Source organism: Balaenoptera physalus (genome assembly GCF_965194825.1).
Source record: "Balaenoptera physalus genome assembly, chromosome: 10".
Classification (NCBI taxonomy): Eukaryota; Metazoa; Chordata; class Mammalia; order Artiodactyla; family Balaenopteridae; genus Balaenoptera; species Balaenoptera physalus.
Window position 1 is genome coordinate 112,330,111 of NC_138889.1, and position 21,825 is coordinate 112,351,935.

Below are 21,825 nucleotides of genomic sequence, written 5' to 3' on the forward strand. Positions count from 1 at the left end.
GAAGTTGGTGGATTCACACTTCCCGATTTCAAAACTTACTACAGAGTGTTCAAGACAGTGTAGTATTGGCATAAAGTAAGACACAGATGAATGGTATAGTATGAGAGTTTAAAAAAATAAAGCTTTGTATCTGTGGTCAATTGATTTTTGACTAGATGAATTGTATGGTACATGAATTGTATATTAATACAGCTGTTGCTAAAAACACTGTTGGAGAAAATATTCAGGGTCTAGGGTTAGGCAAAGAGTTCTTAGACCTAACATCAAAGGTGCAATCCATTACAAGGGTAAGTTGGACTTCATCAAAATTAAAAGGAATCTGTTAAAAGGATGAAAAGGAAAGCTACAGATTGGGCAAAAATATGTGCAAACCACAAATCTGACTTAGGACTAGTATCTGGAATATATAAAGACTTCTCAAGACTCGGTGGTTAAAAATAATCCAGTTGGAAAATGGGCAAATGATAGGAACAAATATTTCACTGAATAGTATATACAAATGGCAAATAAGCACATGAAAGGATTTTCAGTATCACTAGCCATTGGGAAAATGCAAATTAAAACCACAACAAGACAGTGCCACACACCTGTGAGAATAGGTCAAATGAAAAATCATGTCAACACCAGAGGCTGACAAGGACGCAGGGAAACTGCATTGCTCATACATCGCTGCAGGGAACATAAAATGGGAACGGCCACTTGGGAAAAGTTTTGCAGTTTCTCAAAAAACAAACAAACAAAAAAACTAAACTTGCAACTACCACGCAACTCAGCAAATACACTCTTGGGCTTTTGTCCCAGAGAAATGAAAACTTATGTCCACACAAGAACCTGCACACGGGTGTTTAAACCAGCTTTACCTGTGTATCAGTCTCCTCTTGCCGCTGCAATATATTACCTCAAACAGTGGCTTAAAGCAACACAGATTTACTCTTTTACAGTTCTCGAGGCCAGAAGTCTGACATTAATCTTACGGGACTAAAAAATCCCTGGCAGCGTTGATTCCTTGCGGAGCCCCTTGGGGAGCATCCGTTACCACGCCTTTTCTTCTGGGAGCCAAGTGCATCCCTTAGCTCATAACCCTGTCCTCACACCACACTGCGTCTTCTCCCCTGCTTCCAACGTCATATCACCTTTCTCTTCTGTAGTCACATCCCCCTCTGCCTCCTCATGTGGAAGGACACTTGTGTTGACACTGGGCCCACCTGGATAAGGCAGGATCATCACCTCTCCATCTCAAGATGCTGAATTTAAGCACATCTGCAGAGCCTCCTTTGCCAGATAAGATGACAGTCACAGCTTCTAGAAACTAGAACTCGGTTACTTCAGGGGCCATTATTCAGCCCATCACAATCTGTCACAGTCCCAAACTGCAAATGACCCACATGTCCTTCAACGGGCGACCGGTTAAACAACTGCGGTCCATCAACACCATGGGATTCTACTCAGCAATAAAAAATAAATGACCTATTGATACACGAAACAACCTGAATCTTAAGAGAAGTATGTTAAGGCAAAAGAGCCAATCCCAAATATCACATGCTGTGGGATTCCACTTATATAACATCCTTGAAATTACAAAATTGTAGAACTGGAGAACAGATTAGTGATTTCAAGGGATTAAAGAGGGAGGGGAGTAGGAGGGAAGTGGGTGTGGCTATAAAGGGGCCACCACCAGGGATCCTTGTGGAGATAGAAATGTTCTGTATCTTGACTGTCTCATTGTCAACGTGCTGATTGTGACCCTTGAACTATGGAGGGGTTAGGGACCTTTTGACCCGCTGGGCAGTCAAAAATCCACTTGCAACTTTGGAGTTGGGTCTCCAATCTGCACTTCTGCATCCGTGGATTAATGAACCATGGATAGTGTAGTACAGTAGCACATATTTATTGAAAAAAATATCCAAATATAAGTGGACCTGTGCGGTTCAAACCTGTGTTATTCAAGGGTCAACTGTTTTAGAAGATGTTACCACTGGGGGAAACAGTGTACAGGGCGCATGGGATCTCTCTGTATTATTTCTTATGATTGCATGTGAATGTCTAAAAATACAAAGTTTAACTTTTTTAATGGGCAAAAGATCTGAATAAACATTTCATCAAAGAAGATACATCATTGACCAATAAGCACCTGAAAAAATTCTCAGCATCATCAGTCATGAGGGAAATGCAAATCAAAACCCACAATGAGAGAACACTTCACCCCTGAGAGGATGGCTATAGTAAAGGAGATGGACGATAATAAATATTGATAAGGAGGTGGAGGAATAGGAACTCTCACAGCTTGCTGGAGGGAGCGGAAAACGGTACATCCCATTTGGAAAACAGTTTGGCAATTCTTCAAAAACTTAAACACAGAGTTACCATTTGACTCAGCAATTCTACTTCTAGGTATCCGTCCATGACAAATGAAAGCACATGTCCACACGAAGACTTGCCCATGAACGTTCAGGGCCACATTATTTATCAATATAATACCCCCAAGTTGGAAACAACACCAACGTCCCTCCACTGGTGAATGGATAAACAAAATGTGTTCTACCCATACAAGGGAATACTTTTTAGCAATAAAAAGGAATGAAATACTTTTATGTGCTGTGATTTGGATGAACCCCAAAAATATGCTTGAAGAAGCCAGAAGAGAAAAGACTACATTTTTTATGATTCCATATATATGAATTGTCCAGAGTAGGCAAATCTACGGAGACCACTAGAAAGTACATTAGTGGTTGCTGGGAGCGGGAACAGGAATTAACTGTAAATGGGCATGATGGATCTTACGGCGGGGTGGGAGACGTTCTAACCCTAGACTGCAGAGGTTGATGGTACATGTCAGTAAATTACTAAAATTACACTGAAAATGGGTAAGTTTTATGGTATGTAAATTATTCCTTAATAAAGCATTTTTAAAAACAAGTTAAAAAAAAGAGAAATGTATACTCAACTAATTTTCAAATGAGTAACATAACCACATTGAAAAGACAGAGGAGGAGGGAGAGGAGAAATCACTAATCCAAGGTGTCTGAAACTATAGTATTTGACTGTACACCCTGAGTCGTGAGTAGGGTGATGTAGAGAGCTACAAGCAGAGCATGGACGCTTTTCAGTAGGTTTGATTTTGTAGTGATGAGGACCAAGCAATTAAGAAAGTGTTTTAGGTGCGCTGTAGGTTGAGCAATGAGTCTGTGTGTTGATGTGGCTGGGAACCAGGCATCTCACTGTGGACAAGGGGCTCGCAAATAAGGAAGAAGCCAGTACGGACGGAGGAGAATTAGAGACACTGGTGTGGACCCAAGATTTCTAAAGTGTGCAAATGCTTCTGTGTGTGCATGTCTCTGTGTCCATGTCTACGTACGTAAGGACAACGCGTATTTACGTGTGCGTGTATATGCGTACATTTCCTTAACTCTGTGCACAGAAAGGGCCTAGAAGGAAAGATACCTAACAAAAATGAGCATACACAGTGCCCAGATTTTGGTGTCTAGTGATTTCATTCTCCATTAAAAGGAACCAAGGCTCCTGGGAAAACTGGCTGATTCTAGGGCTGGGGCAGAGCCCGAATCTTGTTATACCAGAACATAAAGAACTGCTAAAAGCAAACAAACAACAACAAAACACATGTCACACGGACACAGATGCCAGCTTGAAGGGTCTTCCACTGGCCAAATCTGGGACAATTTGAATATCAAAATAATGAAGGACAGTAAAGAATTATAATAAAAAACCCAAAAGCCCATGCATATAGACAATCAATCAATAGAAATAAATAAATGGAAGATAAGAGAGGTTCCTTCTTATAGGAGAATGTTGAGATATTTTCTCTTGGAATACCATTCTGGTGAGACAGTATTTTTTTTTTTTTCCAGTACTTCTGTGGAAGGGGCAGTGGGGTTGGCAAATCAGCATTTTGCAACCACCATAATAAAGTCTGGTTCAGGAAAGCCTCTAAATCTGGGAGGCATTTTTTGATAAGGAGCCAGATTATTTGCATAGCCTCAAAGTATGTCCCCCAGATTGTTTATTGGTTCCAAGGCAAAAGAGTGTAACTGTTTAGCAAAACAACTGGACAATGTTTCCAGCGGGTGATTAAAGTTAGGGGTAGATGCCATCGTGTGCCTCGGGGACAGGACACCCCCAGAAGGACACCACATCACGTTGGAAGTGTGCGCATTGGGAACGCGCAACCTGAATCTGACCACGAGGAAACATCAGACGCGCCTGCCCGCCACCCAAAGTAGCGGGGCTGTACCCTTCAAAAATGTCCATGTCATAAAAGACAAAAACTGGAAATGTTCCACGTTAAAGGAGGCTAAAGAGACATGACAACCAAAGGCAATACTGACCCTGGGATGGATCCTGCCTTGGAGGGAAAAAATGCTGCAAAGGACATTGTCACGTCAACTGGCAAAGCCGGGATACCGATGGTAGACTGGGTAAAGGATTGGATCAACGTTTAATTGCAGAGTTTGATAACCACGCTAGAGCTTTAAAAGGGGGCATCTTTATTTTTCAAGAAATATGCAGCAAAATGTTTAGGGGCAGACGGGTGTAGAGTATGCAACTTACTCTCAACTGGTTCAGAAAAAAAAGTGTTACGCGAATATACATATAGAAAGGGAGTACAAATGATCAAATAAATGGGGCAAAATATTAACAATCAGTGAATCAAATCTTAGTGAAGGGTCTGTGTTTTCTAGCTCATTCTTACTCTTACAATTTTTCTGTAATTAAAAATTACTTCCAAATAAACAGCTGAAAAAATTCCCCCAAACCCTGAGGCATTCACAGTGGTTCTCTACTGGGTGTGACTTTGCCCCCCAGGGGACATTTAGCAACATCTGGACATTTTGGTTGTCATAACCCAGGGATGTTACTAAACATCCTACAATCCCTCAACAAAGAATGATCTGGCCCCAAACTTCAACAGTGTCACAGCGGAGAACCCCTGCCCTACTCGGCTGACAGGATGGAAAATCGTTCTGCCAATGGCGGCTGGCAGAGTGCCCTTGAGGAAGGCAACCTGGCAGCACCCACTGAAATGAATAATGCACCTAATACCTGTGTTACGGACTAAGTCGTGGCCCCCAGATTTCATATGTTGAAGCTCTAAACGTCAGTACCTCAGAATGTGACCGTACTTGGAGACAAGCCCTTTCAAGAAGTGATTAAGTTAAATGAGACTGGTGTCCTTATAAGAAGTTTGGACATACAGACGCCAGAGATGCACACACAGAGGAAAGACCACGTGAGGATACGGTGAGAAGGCAGCCATCTCCAAGCCAAGAAGAGAGTCCCCAAGAGAAATCAACCCTGCTGACACCTTGATCTCAAGCTTCCAGCCTCCAGGACTGTCATATTTCTGTGGCTTCAGCCACCCAGTCTGTAGTATTTTGTTATGGCAGCCATAGCAAACTAATACATCCTGGAAATTATCATAGAAAAAAGGTACAGTAGCCCTCCCTTATCCACGGGGGAATATCTTCCAAGAACCCGAGTGCATGCCTGAAACCATGGATTATACCAAGGCCCCCTGTGTATGTTTTTTCTTATACACACATACCTAAAGTTTATATATATATATATATATATATATATATATATATATATAAACTATAGTTGATTTACAATAGTTATATATGTAAAACTATAGTTGATTTACAATATTGTGTAGTTTCAGGTGTACAGCAAAGTGATTCAGTTATATATAGTTATTTGTTTTCTTTTTCCGATTCTTTTCCATTATAGGTTATTATAAGATAATGAATATAGTTCCCTGTGCTATACAGTAAATCCTTGTTTATCTACTTTATATATAGTGGTGTGTACCTGTTAATCCCATACTCCTAATTTATCCCTCCCACCCCTTTCCCCTTTGGTAACCATAAGTTTGTTCTCTATGTCTGTGAGTCTGTTTCTATTTTGTAAATAAGTTCATTTGTATTATTTTTTTAGATTCCACATATAACTGATATCATATAGTATTTGTCTTTCTCTGACTTACTTTACTTAGTATGATAATCTCTGGGTCCATCCATGTTGCTGCAAATGGCATTATTCCCTTCTTTTTTATGTCTCAGTAATATTCCACTGTGTACGTATACCACATCTTCTTTATCCATTCATATGTTGATGGACATCTAGGTTGCTTCCACGTCTTGGCTATTGTAAATAGTGCTGCTATGAACATAGGGGTGCATGTAACTTTTTGAATTAGAGTTTTCGTCTTTTCCAGATATATGTCCAGGAGTGGGATTGCTGGAGCATATGGTAACTCTGTTTTTAGTCTTTTAAGGAACCTCCATACTAAAGTTTATATTTTAATTTATATTTAAATTATATCGTAATTTAGATAAAGTTTAATTTATAAATTAGCCACAGTAAGAGATTAGCAATAACATAGAACAATTATAACAATATACTGTAATAACAGTTATGTGAACGTAGTCTCTCTCAAAATATTTTATTGTACAAATGTAATGCCTTTCCCACGTTAAGCACGGATCATACACTATGGCCGTAACTTTTGCAGTTTGACTTGTGACTACAAAACTAGCACGAAATTCTTTCTCCTTCACTCTTTCACAGATAGAAGATTCATTCGTACCATAGGTCTCAGCAGTCTCAGCATACAACTTTTTTTTTTCTTTCCTTAAAAAGCTGAGAACTTTCACCTTTTCACTTAAAGGAAGCACTTTACAGCCCCTCTTCGTCATATCTAAATAGCCAGCGTCACTCCTCGTGCTTTTTGGGGCCATTATTATGTAAAACAAGGGTCACCTGAACCCAATCACTGCAATACACGACAGTCGATCTGATAACCAGGACAGCTACTAAGTCACTAAAGGGCAGAATGCACTGGACAAAGGGGTGATTCATATCCTGGGGGGGCAGAACGGGGCGGCATAAGATTTCATCACGCTACTCAGATTGGCACACAATTGAAAACTTATGGATTGTTTACTTCTGGAAATTTCCATTTAATATTTTTGGACCATGGTTGACCGCAGGTAACTGCAACTGTGGAAAGTGAAACCACAGATGATGGGGGACTACTGTACTTGTACGTAGGGAAGTAGGGCTCAAGGGAGGTTTTTAGAAAATCGGCCAAAACCTGATGCAAACTGGATTCTCAGCAACAGAGAGCACTGTGGCATGTGCAGAGCATGGGGATGAAGGAGAGATGTACATTTTAGCACGGATTGTTCCAGCGTCTTTGGAGGGAGTCTTGTATGATATGATCCCATATGTTTGGAAATCAATGATAAACCCCTATAGTATCAAGTATACTTAGTTCATCATGAGCACTGGGAAAAACATGAGAATAAATCTTACATCATTAACATAAGTTGCAGAGGTAAGGCAACCAAGCAAATGTGAGGGAAAAAAAAGAACAGCACAAAAACATACACATTATACACATGTGTAGAGTTACAGGTGTATGATAAAGTAATAAAAGTGAGAAAGCTTAAAAGAAAGACCAGCCCTGAGATTTGTGGCACAGGGAGCCGGGTGGAATGTGGGCTATTTGGCAGGGGAGGGTAAGGGAGGGCCAGAGCAGACCCCAGAGACACCAGAGTGCTGGCTACATACAGGCAGGCCCTGGGTGGGCACCTGCATATCTTAGCTCACTCGGTCAACACAACAATCCTGGGAGCAGCCCTGTTAGGATCCTGATTTCATGCATGCAGAAACTGAGGCAAAGAGAAGGCAGTAGTTTTCCCAGGGTCACACGGGAGAAAATGGCAGAGCTGGGCTTTGGCCCCAGGAAGGTTGACTATTGGGCTGTGCTCGAAACCAGTCCATAAATTTGCCACTTGACTTTTTAAAACATATGTGTAAAGGAAGGATTTAATTTTCCCATTGCAGAATTTGGCAGATGTGTTGGGTTAAAATAAATAATAAGAATAAAGAAGGTTGGAACATATCTGAATGATGCAGTGAATAAGTATATATGTATGTACTCATGTATATATGTATGTATACATAATCCATCTCTACATAAATTTTATCTGTTGTATACAAAAAAAGTTCATGTCCTACAAATAAAATATATAATTTCTTATATATTTGAGAAAATATATAATTTCTTATATATTTGAGAAAATATATAATTTCTTATATATTTAAGAAAATATATAATTTCTTATATATTTAAGAAAATATATCTTCTTAACTTAGGTCCATGGAACATTTACAAAAGCAATAATTTTATTTTTGTACTTGGACACAAAGAAAATCTTCATTAAAAAAGTAGAGATTTCACAGGCCACATCCTCTCACTGTAAGCCTGTTAAATTGGAAATAAATACCAGAGATAAAAAATATACTGCTTAAAAACTAAGAAAACATTTCTTAAAAGAACTCTAAAGAGTAAATCAAAACACAAAATAAAAACTACCAATAACGCAATGAAAAGGAACATATTTCATAGTAAGATCTATGTGTCATAGCTAACGCTGCAATCAGAGGAAAATTTATAACCTTTAAAATGCCTTTTAGAAGAAAGACTTTAAATAATTGTACTGTTACTCTTAAATTACAAGTTAATAAAGTTAACCAGGAAGAGGGAATTAATAGACATAAAAGCTCAAATTGGTGAAATAGAAAACAAAAATAGCAAAAAGGTGATTTTCTGATAAGATAATAAAAGTGTAATAAATAAAATAGATAACTCTCTCATGAACTTGATTAAGGAAAAAGAGCAAAACTATAAAAGCTCAGGCAAGAAAAAAAAAGAGATGAGAGATACAGAAGACATAAAATCACTAAAAGAGAAAATTAGTTGCTACCAAGTGGCAACATAAATGAAACCCTTGAGGAGTTAAATAGCAATGAATAAATTACCCCAAAAGGTGCAGTAAATTTATTTAAAGCAAATTACCATAAAACAGACTAAGAGGAGATTAAAGATCTCCTTTAAAACATGTACCAGGCCCAGACGGTTTTACAACTTAGTTCTAATATTTAACCTTTAAAGAGAAGATAATTCCAATGTTCTTCAAACCATTCCAGGACACAGAGAAAGGTGGACAGAGTTCCTTTTTGTAGAACATTTGTATTAGCACACACATGATGGCAGATTTCTTGCTCTTTTGAACCTGAGGCCCTGTTATTTCTAGGATCAGATATCAGGTATGTCTTTCATCAACACTGAGAATACAGTTTCACAGTCTTAATGGCTATTTAATGGATACATGATACTTTTCTTTAAGCAGACCTCTACTGATGGATACGTCGGTGGTTTGCTATCTTTTGCTATTTAACAATTGCAGGAATCAGTATCCTGATAATGGGTCATTTTGCAAATGTGCACTGTCAGTGTAGAATAAATTTCTGTAAGGGTTTGAAGGGCATATGCAACTTTCATTTCATTGAAATTATCTTGTCTCCATAGAAGTTGTATCAACTTAATCTTCCAACATCAATGACTGAGGTGGAGGGTTTCCCTGTACATTCACCCACCAAACTCTTTAATATTTAATAATCAGATAGGTTTAAAAATCTCATGGCTTTAATTTGCATTTCTTGTATCATAATCAAGGTTCTCAGCATCTTTTCATCCTTAAGAATCATTGGTATTTCCTTTTCTGAGAACTGTCTTTGTACCTTTTATTCTTTTGTCTTCATGATTTACAAGAGCTTCTTAATATATTGATGAAATTAGTCCTATGTCTATGATATGAGTGGTAACTATTTTTCCCAGGATATAATTTTAAAAAATTATTTTTCGTATTTTTTGCTATACAAAATATTTTTATTTTCTATATTTTTTTCATTAAGGCATAACTGATGTATAATAAACTGCACGTTTAATGTATACAATTTAGTAACTTTTCCCCCACAATTCAGTAACTTTTGACGTACAATTAAACCATTGCCACAATGTGTTGAACATACCCATCACCCCCTAAAGCTTCCTTGAGCCCTTCTGTACTCCTCCTCCCAACACGGTCCCCGTCCCCCCACCCCCCTCCCAAGGTAACAACTGATTTTTTGTCACTCTAGATTTGTCTGCATTTTCTAGAGTTTTATATAAACAGAATAATACAGTATGTGCTCTTTTCTGGTCTGGCTTCTTTCACTCATAGTCATTATTTTGAGGTTCATCGAGGCTGTTACTTTTCATTTTTGAGTAGTATTCCAATGTATGGATATTCTACAACTTAAAAACAATTGCCCAAATGTTGATGGGCATTTGGGTTGTTTCCACTTTTCATAAAACTGCTATGAATATTCCATGTACAAGTGTCGGTATATGCATCTGCTCTTATTTCTCCTGGACAAATACCTAGGAATAGAATGTCTGGATAATATGGTGGGCATATATTTCACATTTTGGGAAACAGCCAAACTGTTCTCCAAAGCAGCTGCACCATTTTGCATCCCCACTAGGAGAGTATAAGAGTTCCGCTTTCTTTACCAGCACTTGGTATGGCCAGTCTTCTTAATTTTAGCCAGTATAATGATGTATAGTAGTATCACATTGTGGTTTTAATTTGCCTTTCCCAAATAACTAATGATGTTGAGTATGTTTTCATGTGCTTGCCCATATATCTTCTTAGATGAAGTCTCTGTTCAAAGCTTTTGCCCATTTTTATTTGTTGTCTTACTATTCAGTCGTTAAGTGTCCCTCATATATTTTGGATACGAGTCCTTTATCAGATGTATGATTTGAAAATATTTCCTTCCAATCTCTGGTTTGTCTGTTCATTCTCTTAGTGTCCTTCAAAGTGAAGCCTGTAATTTTGTTAAGTTCAGTTACTTTGTTCTAATTCTGGCTTTTGCTTTTGGTGTCATGTCTAAGAAATCTTTAACTCAAAGTCACAAAGGTTTTTTTCCTATGTTTTCTTCTATATTTGTTGGCTTTAAATTTAGGCCTCTGGTAAGTTTTGAGTTAATTTTTATATATGATGCAAGATGTATGTCCAAGTTCATTTTCTGGCATATGGATATCCAGTTGTTCCAATGCTGTCTGTTGAAAAGACTACGCTTTCTCTACCAAATTGCCTTTGTACCTTGATCAAAAATCAGTTGTCCATAAATGTGTAGGCCTCTCTGGACTCACTAGTCTGTTCTGTTGATCTGTTTGCTTACCTTGATGCTACCACCACACTGCTGGTGTAGTCCTCCAACTTTGTTCATTTTCAAAGTTGTTTTGGTGTTCTAGGTCATGTGCATTTCCATATGAATTTCAGAATCAGTTTGTTAATTTCTACAAAATGCCTGCTGGGATTTTGACTGATATTATACTGAGTGTAGAAATCAATATTGAATCTTGTGATTCATGAACATGGTATACTTCTCCATTTATGTAGATATTCTCTCAGTTCTTTCAGCAATATTTTATAATTTCCAGCGTACAGCTCTCACATCTTCTGTCAGATTAGTCTCTAAGTATTTCATATTGTTCATGTTACTGTAAGTGGTATTTTAAAATTTCAACTTCAGATTATTTCCCGCTAGAACACAGAAATGGAATTGATTTTTCCATGTTGATCTTGCATCTGCCACCTTGCTAAATTCACGTATTAGTTCTCGTGGTCATCTTATATATTCACCAGGTTTTCTACACAGATAACTATGTCATCTGCAAATAAAGACAGTTTTATTTCTTCTTTTCCAACCTGGACGTCTAAAATTTCTTTCTCTTGCCTTCTTGTTGTGTTCCTGACCTTAGGGGGAAAGCAGTCAGTCTTTCTTCATTAAGAAGTTATAGCTGGGACTTCCCTGGTGGCGCAATGGTTAAGACGCCGTGCTCCCAATGCAGGGGGCCCAGGTTTGATTCCTGGTCAGGGAACTAGATCCCACACGCATGCCGCAACTAAGAGTTCACATGCCACAACTAAGGAGCCCACCTGCCACAACTAAGACCCAGCACAACCAAATAAATAAATAAATATTTTTTTAAAAAGAAGCTATAGATGTAGTTTTTTCGTTGAGAGCTTTATCAGGTTGAGGAAGCTCCTTTCTATTTTCTACTTGCTTTTGTAATACTTGGCTGTTGGATTTCGTCAAATTCTTTTTCTGCATCTATTGAGAAAATCGTATGGTTTTTCATTTGTTAATATGGTTAACTGACTGATTTTCTAAAATGTCAAACTAACTGCATTCTCGAACCCCAGTTGGTCATGATGTATAATCTTCTAATATATTATTGGATTGGATTTGCTAAAATTTTGCAAATAAAATTTTGCATCTAAGTTCATGAGGGACACTTAACTATAGCTTTCTTTTCTTACAATGTCTTTAGCTATAGCTTTCTTTTCTTACAATGTCTTTGGCTGGTTTTCAGATCAGGGCAATGCTGGCCTCATAATGAGTTTGGAACTATTCCCCCCTTTTCAATTTTCCAGAAAATGTTGTCTAGAATTGATTTTATCTTTCTTAAATGCTTGGCAGGATTCACCAGTAAAGCCATGTGGTCCTGGAGAATGTCTGGGGGAATGTTTTGAACTATAACTTTGATTTTATCAGCAGAGAGAGAACTATTCAGGTTATCTATTTCTTGAGTAGTTTACATCTTTCAAGACATTTGCCCATTTCACCTAAGTTGCTGAATTTAAAGACTTGTATAAGTATTCCCTTATGATCCTTTTTATATCTGTAGAATCGGTACTGCCATATCACTCATTTCTGATACTGATAATTTGTGTCTTCTCTCTTTTTCTCCTGATATTTCTGGGTAAAGGTTTATCAACTGTATTGATCTTCTTAAAACAAATCAGCCTTTGGTTTCATTATTTTTTCTTTTGTTTTTGAGTGTTCCATTTCATTTGTTTCCCCTCTGAGCTTTATTATTTTCTTGTTTCTACTTCTTTGGGGTTTAGCTTGTTACTCTTTCTCTAGTTTCTTATGGTAGAAGCTGAGGCCGACTGGAGCCAATTCTTTTCTAGTGTACATGCTGGTGCTCTGTGCTGCTTCCTGGGTGCTGCCCTTAGCAGAGCCTACACATTTTGATATGCTGTGTTTTCATTTTCATTAAGTTCAACATATTTTCTAGTTTCCATTTGGATTTCTTCTCTGACCCTGTCCTATTGGAAGCATGTTATTTAGTTTCCAAATATTTGAGGATTTTCCAGAGATCTTTTTATTATTGATTTTCAATTTAATTCCATTGTGGTCAGAGGAAAGACTTTATATATCACTTGAATCATTTTAAATGTACTGGGATTTGTTTTATGGTTCAGAACCTGCTTCCATCTTGGTAAATGTTCTGCGTACACTTGGAAACAGTATGTTCTCTGCTATTGTTGGGAGGAGTGTTCTATAAGTGTTCATTAGGTCAACTTGGTTGAAAGTATTGTTCAGAGTTATATCCTTACTGCTTTGCTCTCTACTTGTTCTATCAACTTTTGAGATAGGTGGATTAAAATCCCCAATTCTCATCTTGGATTTGTTTCTTTCTCCTTTTACATATTATTCATTATTTTTTCCCTTTTGGCTATTGGGTTTGAAGTCATATTTAGATATACCAATTTATGAATCAACAGTCATTTAAATACTTTATATATTATAGGATCCGATACGGACTACTTCTGTTATTATTTTTCTAAATATTCTCTAGTTTGGGATTTTGTTTTGTCTTTGACAGAGTTTGAAAGCCAGGAACACCACCAATCAAAATAGTAAAACGCTGGATCCAATTCCCACAAAATCAGAAACACATCACGGAATCCTTGCCCATCATATTTCCAAATTAGCCTGCAGACCCCTCCCCTAAGGCAGCACACCAGGAGCACAAAATCACTGGCATAAACGTTTGACTGGACACAGCAAAAAATCAATTGTACACTCGTATCACAGCAAGTGATAAAAGCAGGAACAATACTGGATAGTGTGGGTGGAACCAACCCAGGTGTGTCTATTCTTTAAAACTAAGGAGACAGGACATCTGTCAAAAGCCTAACCGTTGCTACTCTGGGCAGTGAGACAACAGGGGATTATTTTTCTTCATTATTCTCGTGTGTATGTTTCATAGGCTCTATAATGAGCATATGCCATGTTTTTAAGCAGAAAAAAAATCTCTTGAAATTTGGGAGTGGCCATCTTTTGGTCATGAAGAGATGGGCCGTGGTGGGGTGACCTTCGGGCAAAGGGGTCCAGGTGGAAAAGCCTGGCTGTGGGTGCAGACGGGGGGTGCAGAGCTGGGAAGATGAGTGAGGGCCAGACTACTGCGAGACCCAGAGGCATCCAGGCGGCAGCCCCGAGTGGACAGGGAATCCTGGTTGGGGGGGGGGTTTGAGCAGGCACATTTGTTCACCTGCTCACTGGCTGTCCAGAGCAGACGGGAGGGGGAAAGACAGTGAGGAAGATACAGAGAGACCATCCTCAGTGAAGTCCTGGGGCAGCTCGGAGGGGACGGGAGTGAGCAGCCTGGGGGAGAGCCCGTGAGAAGGTTCTGGTCTGGGAGTTCAGAACATGCCCACAGAGCTCGTTGGGCCTCGTCTCCTGCCCTGCCAGACTCCCACACCCACTGGAGGAGTCGCGGGCCCCAGCCTGCAAGACCTTGCAGGGACCACCTCCCCGGGACCCCGAGGCTGCATGAGTGATGTGTGGTGACCAGGATGGTCACCGGAAGTTATGATCACAAGTCCTCCCCAGAGCCAGGGGGAACGTCACACCCCAAGACCAGAACAGAGGGGCAGATGCCAGGAGGGCGCCTGGGACCCTATTCTTGTCCTGAACAAGGCAACGTTGACCCAGGTGAGACCGAGGCGGACACAGACCAGGATGTCACAGAAGGAGAACCTCGCCCTCAGGGCTACACCAGTCCATGGACCACCTGCTTCCAGGTAACCTAGGGGCTTGTTACCGACACACATTCCTGGGCCTCCCCACAGCCACTGTGACTCAAAATCTTGAGGGGTGGGTCTCTGAGTCTGTGTTAAAAAGTAAAGTTCTCCAGGTGATTCGAGGGACACCCGGGGAAGTTCCAACCTGAAGCATCAGTGCCCAGCCCCAGCCAGCGGGGCCTCCCAGGCTTCCTCGCCGGGAACAGCTCTGTCTGTCGCCAAGAGGAGGACTTCCGTTTCTGCCAATAAGTGGGCCTGATGCCATGAAAAGCCTCTCTCTGCAAGTTCTGGAACAGAGCAAACCTCCTGCAGGCTCCGCTGAGCTCACCTGACAGGGAAGGGGGTGTCCCCATGGCCAAGAGGGGAGCAGGTGCGCCCTGGCTCTGACCCGCTGGCCTCCCGGGGTTGCCCACCTAAGGAGCCCCAGTGTGGACCTTACTGCCCCCCGAGGGGAAGAGGCCATGCCTGGAAGCAGCACGAAACAAGAACTGGCAGCTGAGACTCCACATCGAGAAGCTGAACCAAGAGCCAAAGGGTGATGCGAACCAAACCACAAAGCCGGACAAAACCCAACCAAACCCTCGCATCGGCCAACGGGGGGAAAGGAAACTCACCTGCCTCGGCCTGTGTTCCTGGAGTGTAAGTGGTGCGTGTGCTTAGGCTCGATCTTACAGGACCCTGGCTCTGTGCTTCCATGACACGGGTTGTCTAGAAAACCCCACACCTATAAGCCAACCCCACGCGTGTCCTGGCGTGGTTCGTGGGATCACCTCTCCAGAGCCCACGGGAACCCATGGACACAAAACCTCCACGATCACAGCCTAAGCCGGCAGACCCACGAGGAAGCAAGCGTCAGAGAGTCCACCACGAACAGAATCAGACTCTCCAAGAGCCGCAGGTGATGAAGTGACAGGATGGATACGAGCAGATGAGCACATTCAAGGGGCTGAAAAATCCAAAGCTCTGTCGTCAAACGTGAGGAAGATACAAGATGCTAAGACCAAGCAGGTGAGACCCCCACGTGAGGACATACGGAAATGAAACAATAGGTGGCAACTGAAATAAACACCTCGCTGGCTGGCACACGTGAAGAGTTAGGAAACCACAAAGAAGTTGCTGAGGATGCAGCACAGGAAGACAGAGACGGGGGGTATGAGAGACGCCAAGGAGGATGGACCAGGAGGGGCAAGTGGAAGTTTCCAGGCGAGGTCAGAGCAGTTAGGGGAGGTACTACTATTCTATGACACGGTGGGGCTGATTTTCCACTTGATGCAGGACACAAACCCTCATTCAGGAATCACGACACCTTGTAGGCAGGACAAGTAAAAACAATCCACCAGCCTGATTCACTACAGTGAAACGATGGAACACCAAAGTCAAAGAGAAGGTATTCAAGGTCACCAGACGGGAGGAAGGGTCACCTACAAAGGACTGTCAATTAGCTCAACAGGGCACACCAGCCGGGAGACAGTGGTGGATCTCCAGCCTGCTCAGAGAGAATACAGACCTCTAATAACCTATAATGGAAAAGAATCTGAAAAAGAGTAAATATATATATGCATATATATATATGTAACTGAATCACTTTGCTGTACACCTGAAACACTGAAAATCAACTACACTTCAATTAAAAAAAATTTTTTTAATTAAAATAAATACAGATCTCAACCTGTGATGTTCTATACAACTAAACCATTGTCCAAGAGCAAAGGCAAAATACAAAAATTTCAGACGAGCAGAAACTGAGTAGACCATCGACAGACCATCCCGGAAGAGAGCACAGGCTCCAGGAGGAAGGAAATTAAGTCCAGACTGAGAGACAGAAAACTCGCAAGTCTGTCGGCAAACACGCTTCTCCAGCGTCAGGACAAGCAGCTAACGCAGAGAACTGTTTACAAAGGCCAAACCCAAACACGGGGCAGCAGGGCCCGTGAAACAGGACGGTGATGGGGTGAGAGCCCCCTGGCCCGAGGGAGGGGGTGCAGGAGGCACGGAGCAGCTGCCGACTGATGGGACGGGCAGGCCGTCAGGACAGAATCGACTTGCACGGCCTCCACACACGGAAGGCAAGAGGATCGGACCCCCCCCACCCCCGGCAAAGCCCATCAGACGTGAGCAAACCCCCAAGGCGGGCAGGGCCTCCGCGCCTCCGACGCGGTCCCTCCACGGAGCGGGGCACGTGGGCTTCGGGCCCGTCATTCTCTGAAATTCTCTGTCTGAAGTCTCTGTGGTGAGAGTTCTCTTTTCACCCGGTGTCCTCACCCCGCCCCCCCACCCCCCGCAGCTCCACCATCGCCCCGGGAGCCCCTGAGGTCACAGGTCCCACCCCCAGTTGGTGCCCGGCTCCCCCTACCCGCACCCCGACACCATGGCTGCAGGTCCTGGGCTGGCCCGCCACCGAGTCTCGCCTGTGGGCCCTGACCAAGTCCTGCCCGCTGCCCCGTGCGTGCCACCCCAGGGAACCACGCAGGGCACAGGGCTGACCCGTGGCCACTCCTGCTCCGCGGCCTCCACCATCTGCCCCGTCCAATGCCTGCTGGCTCCGGGTCATGACTCATGCCCGAGGCCGCCAGACTGGTGAAGAAGCCCCGCAGGCATCTATGTGAGGTGGGTGCGGTCAGCACCCCACCCAACGCAGACACCACGTGCCACGCCCAGGTCACCTGGCAGAGACACGCAGAGGTGTGGCTGGCCCCCGAACACCTCTGTCCAAGATGCTCCTGCCATTCGCTGGCCTTTCCTCGCTCTCCTGGCCAGCTCCACTTCAGCCCTGATGTCACCTCCTCCTAGAAGCCTTCCCGGACTTGTCCGGCTCAAGCCAGGTGCTCATCCCTCAGAGGCCCACACACTCTGCCCTCGTGCTGTCGCCTGTCTTCCTCCCTGGATGGCGAGGAGCGCGAACAGTCCCTGGTGAGTCAGGATGGTGCAAGCAACCGAGTGACCGGAACCTGCAGAGGGGTGGGTGCCGTGCAGGAGGGACCCGGGCCGCCCCGGCCACCTGTCACCACTCACGAGATCTCCCCTGAAGACAGGCATCCACCCGGAAATCAGAGCGGCTCAGACAAGGCTCTAGAACCCACGAACGAGGGGGAGCAGCTCTGCCTGGGACACGGGGTCTGAGGGTCGCAGGACAGGAGCCCAGAGAAGCTGCGAGCCTGAGACACAGAGAGAAATCACTGAGGTGGGGGAGAGGTGTGCGGGCGGGCACTGCCGTGGGCAGGGGATACCCTGGGCTGGTAGGCGCCGTGGGCAGGGGGGCAGGTGGGCGCGCGCGGGCAGGTACCACGTGCTGGGACAGAGATGATTTTGTCCAGCACGCCCCATTCGTGAGGTTCAGGTTCAAGGCCTGGGACTGGCGTGGCGGTGGAATTCAGCATGGCTGTTCGCGCCCCAGTGCGTGGGAGCTGGGCCTGCAGGCCTTTCCCAGTGATGGCATCTGGCCCCGGGATTAGCGCCCCTTCGCCCACACCAGGGCTCTTGAGAGCCTCCGGGTGAGGAGGATTCAGGAGTGTCAGGTAACCCACGGGACCCAGGCCGACAGCTCAGGCTCCAGAAATCCGGTGGCTCTGGGCTGGGCTGACTTATCGCGTTGGCAGGAGAGAAAAAACTCCTCCGTGCGGGAGCATTCCACAAAAGGCGCCCGACTTCCCCGGCACTTGTACCTCATTAACATTCCGCAGACATCACTGAGGACTTAATAACGCCAAACAGGCTGAATGGACGCATCGTTTCGGGCTGCTCCGTATTCAGCCAACAGCGAGCGAAGCTCCTCCCGGCGCCCGACCTGCGCATTAGCATTTGCAGAAAGCCCCCATCTGCACTGCGACAATGGTCCTGCCCCAAATCCGGAGCTGTTGTCACAATTGTCCTTTGTACCCACTCCAGCGGGCAGGCAGGCAACGCATCCCAGGGGCCCATCGGCGATGCGGCCGGGCCAGAATCCCGACGGTGTGTGATGAGGCCCCGGGCAGCCCAGCGCCCAGCAGGGTGGGCGCCCAGGCTCGGTCTTGCACACCCAGCTCCCAAAGAGGATGTCCACAGGCAGCCTTGGGAGCAGGGAGAGGCCGTGGCTCCTTTCCAGAACACTTTCTGCCCTTCTGCCAGCAGTGACCAGATGCGGAGGGTACATCGCGGGTCGGCCGCCCACAAAGCCAGCACCAGGCGGACGGGGCGCCAGCCGCCCATGAGCACAACATGAACTCATCACCCTCTGCCATGCTTGAGACAGTGACACCACCCTTGAACCACCAGTAAGCTGAAACATTCTGGCGGATGCGGGAACATTCTGGGGGTCCCGGGAAGAAGTCCAAGAGGGGAGGGATGGACACAGAAGTGACAGAGAACAAAGGCACAGAGCGTCAAGGAGGGCAGAGCTGCAGGCACACACGGTGCTGGCTCAGGACCCCCGGCCCCACTCCACCTGGAATGGGGGTCAACGTGTAGTACGGGCCACCTCCTCTCTGCCAGACCTGGGGCGCCAGCCACACAGCAAGAGCGAGGCAGGGCCTCGCTCCCAGAAGCCCAGAACAGAGGAGAACGTCCGCGGGTGACAGTGGGCCAGCGGGAGCAGACATGACAATACCAGCTGTCCACAGGACAAGAGCAAGTGCGAGGGGGAGAAGGGGGCGTCCGGACACCCCAGAGGCCCCAGCAGCCCTGGGTCAGAGCTGAGCGTGGCCCTGTCCCCACCCCTCACGCTGTGTGAAGGTTTCTCACCAGAACCGTCGTAGCCGTCCACCGAGAAGTGTTCAGGCCTCCGCTCCTCCGACGTGGGGTCGCAAGTGATGTGGGGGACGGTCAGCATCTTCTCTCCCGGGCTCACCCCGTTGTCCTTGTCCAGTTTGAACTTTTTTTTCTTTACCTAAAAAAACCAGACAAATAAAATTGTCAGTTCCTGGGCGTCCTCTGCCAGGCCGTTTGCTGGCCCCAGACCACCCTTGGGGCACCTGCCAGGGCCCAGGTCAGCACCCTCGCACACAGGCAGAGTGGGCTGCAGCATGTGATGCGGCCAGAGGAGCTCTGCCCAGTGGCTGCCGTGGGAGCTCACAGCCTGGGGGGCAGGCGGACAGGAAACTAGCAAACAGAGAAATACACAGGAATACCCCAGGGCAGGTGGTAACGAGGGCTGTGACCAGCGGAGAGTTAGAGCAGAGGGGCGGGGTGGACAGACTGAGGCCAGCCGAGGCTTCCCTGAGGAGGTGACCTGGGGGGAGCAGGCCATGCTGGGATCTGGGAGAACCTTCTGGCAGAGGAAATAGCAGGTGCAAAAGCTCCAGAGGCAGCCAGAACCTGGGAGATTGTGTCTCTCCAAGGATGGTGTGGGCGCGGGCCAGGAAGGAGCTGTCGGGGCAGGCCACACCCTTCGTTCACGAGACTCTTGCCTCAAGTCTGCCCGAGCTCCCTTACCCTATGACCACGAGACCCTCTTCCCTGAACCAGGATGCCACCTCCAGCCCCTGCGGCCCACCAGGCCCAGCATGGAAAGCCCAACACCAAGGCCCTCTCAAGAGCCTTCTCCCAGCAGCTGGCCGGAATCCAGCCCGTCCTGTTCCCGGGGTACTTCTTCGGGACCTCCCACAGCCCTGGCCCTGGAGCGGCCAGTCCTACAAGCCCCCAAGCCTGGGGACACCGGGATGGCAGGAGCCCAGCATGGGGTGTATACCCCAGTGCCCACAGCGCCATGGGCCACACCGGGCTGAAGCACCAGAGTCAAATCCCGGCCGTGAGCTGTGGCCGTGTGGCCTCCCCGCCCGTGTGTGAGTGCCCCATCCTGGTGGCAGGCGGGGGCTGGTTACCATGGCAGACTTCTTGGGCTTGGGGCTGGGGGAGAGCAGCGCATGGCTGCGGGGCGGCTTCCGGACGTAGATCTTCCAGGTGGAGGAGTTGGGGTTCTCGGCCGCGTAGCACCGCCACGCCGTCTGAAACCAGCAGAAGGGAGTGGCTGTCACCCGCGGAGCCACTGACGGGGCTCCCAGGGAGCTGCGGCCCGCCACTCCTGCCTGGGCCCCCTTCTGGCAAGACCACGGGGCTCCCTGCCCACCAGCCCCTTCCCCAGGCTCAGGGCCTGCCCCCACCCGCAAGAGCCTATTCCCTTCCTGCAGCCCACAGCCTCATGGACAGTCGCACACGGCTCAACCACCACAGGGGCCCGTGAGCCCCAGTCCGTGTGCGCCCACCTCCACCTGCCGGGTCCCCCGCGGGGCGCGGGGCGCCCCCCACCCCCGTCCTGGTTGCCGGCCTCTCCTCGGGGACGCCGCAGGGGAGAGGTCACTGGGGGCGTGGAGGGGCAGGGCCCCCAGGGCCAGCAGGAGGCGGGGCTGAGTGTCCAGGAGGCAGAGCCCCCAGGGACCCACAGTTTCCGGGGCCTCCAGATGGCCTGGGGGTGAAGGTCTCAGGCCTTCACTCTAGAGACGCCCACGGCGACTACCACCAGGGTGTGGCCTGGAGGAGGAGACCCAAGGGGAGGCCACGTCTGGTGGGGGGGCCGGAGGGGGCGCCAGGAGCCTCGTAGGAGGACGCACCCTGAGGGCCTTGGCACTGCCGGCCGTGGGAGCTGGAGAGAGAGATGCCGGGGGCGGGGGAAGGGGTCCTGGGACAGAGATGCCACCTCTGTGACGGGAACCCAGCGGACATGCCCCCTCCCGCCCCGCCGTCCCTCATCCCAGTCCCGCCCTCCAGGCCCCGCTCCAGGCCTCTCCCGCCTCCTGGGAGGCCCGTGTGGGGCCGCACACACGCCCCGCGGGAAGTCAGTGCGCCCCCTCCGTGGGCAGGCCATTTGCAGCCTGATTTACGGTCTCCCCGAGAGGAGGCCGTGGCGCCATAAAGCCAGGCCTGAGGGGGGGCCGAGCCCCCAGCTTTACGGCTGCTGCCTTCACTTCCTTCCGGTGCAGGATTAGCGTCCGGCCCCAGACGGCGGCTCCGGACAGGCTTACGAGGAACAGAATAGAGGCCCTGGCTGAGCTGCGGTCACCGGCGTGACCCCAGACGGTCTCCGGGGGCCGTTCGGCTCCGGGTGCCCAAAGGGGTCCAGGCT

At 46.5% G+C, this 21,825-nt stretch overlaps 2 protein-coding genes across 7 annotated transcripts in view; one reads left to right on the forward strand and one right to left on the reverse strand.

Annotated features, from left to right (window-relative positions):
- KCNQ1 (potassium voltage-gated channel subfamily Q member 1) overlaps window positions 1-21,825 on the reverse strand; it is a 348,594-nt gene that overhangs the window by 220,891 nt on the left and 105,878 nt on the right. For all 5 annotated transcript variants that reach the window (XM_082477729.1, XM_082477726.1, XM_082477727.1 and 2 more), the window contains 2 exons: window positions 20,588-20,710; window positions 19,509-19,653 (listed from right to left, as the gene is read on the reverse strand). In XM_082477729.1, the coding sequence (XP_082333855.1) occupies window positions 19,509-19,653; window positions 20,588-20,710 (268 nt within the window). The remainder of the gene's footprint in view (window positions 1-19,508; window positions 19,654-20,587; window positions 20,711-21,825) is intronic.
- Window positions 1-21,825, forward strand: part of LOC309668224 (uncharacterized protein) — a 128,929-nt gene that overhangs the window by 78,273 nt on the left and 28,831 nt on the right. The gene's annotated exons all lie outside the window — the stretch shown is intronic.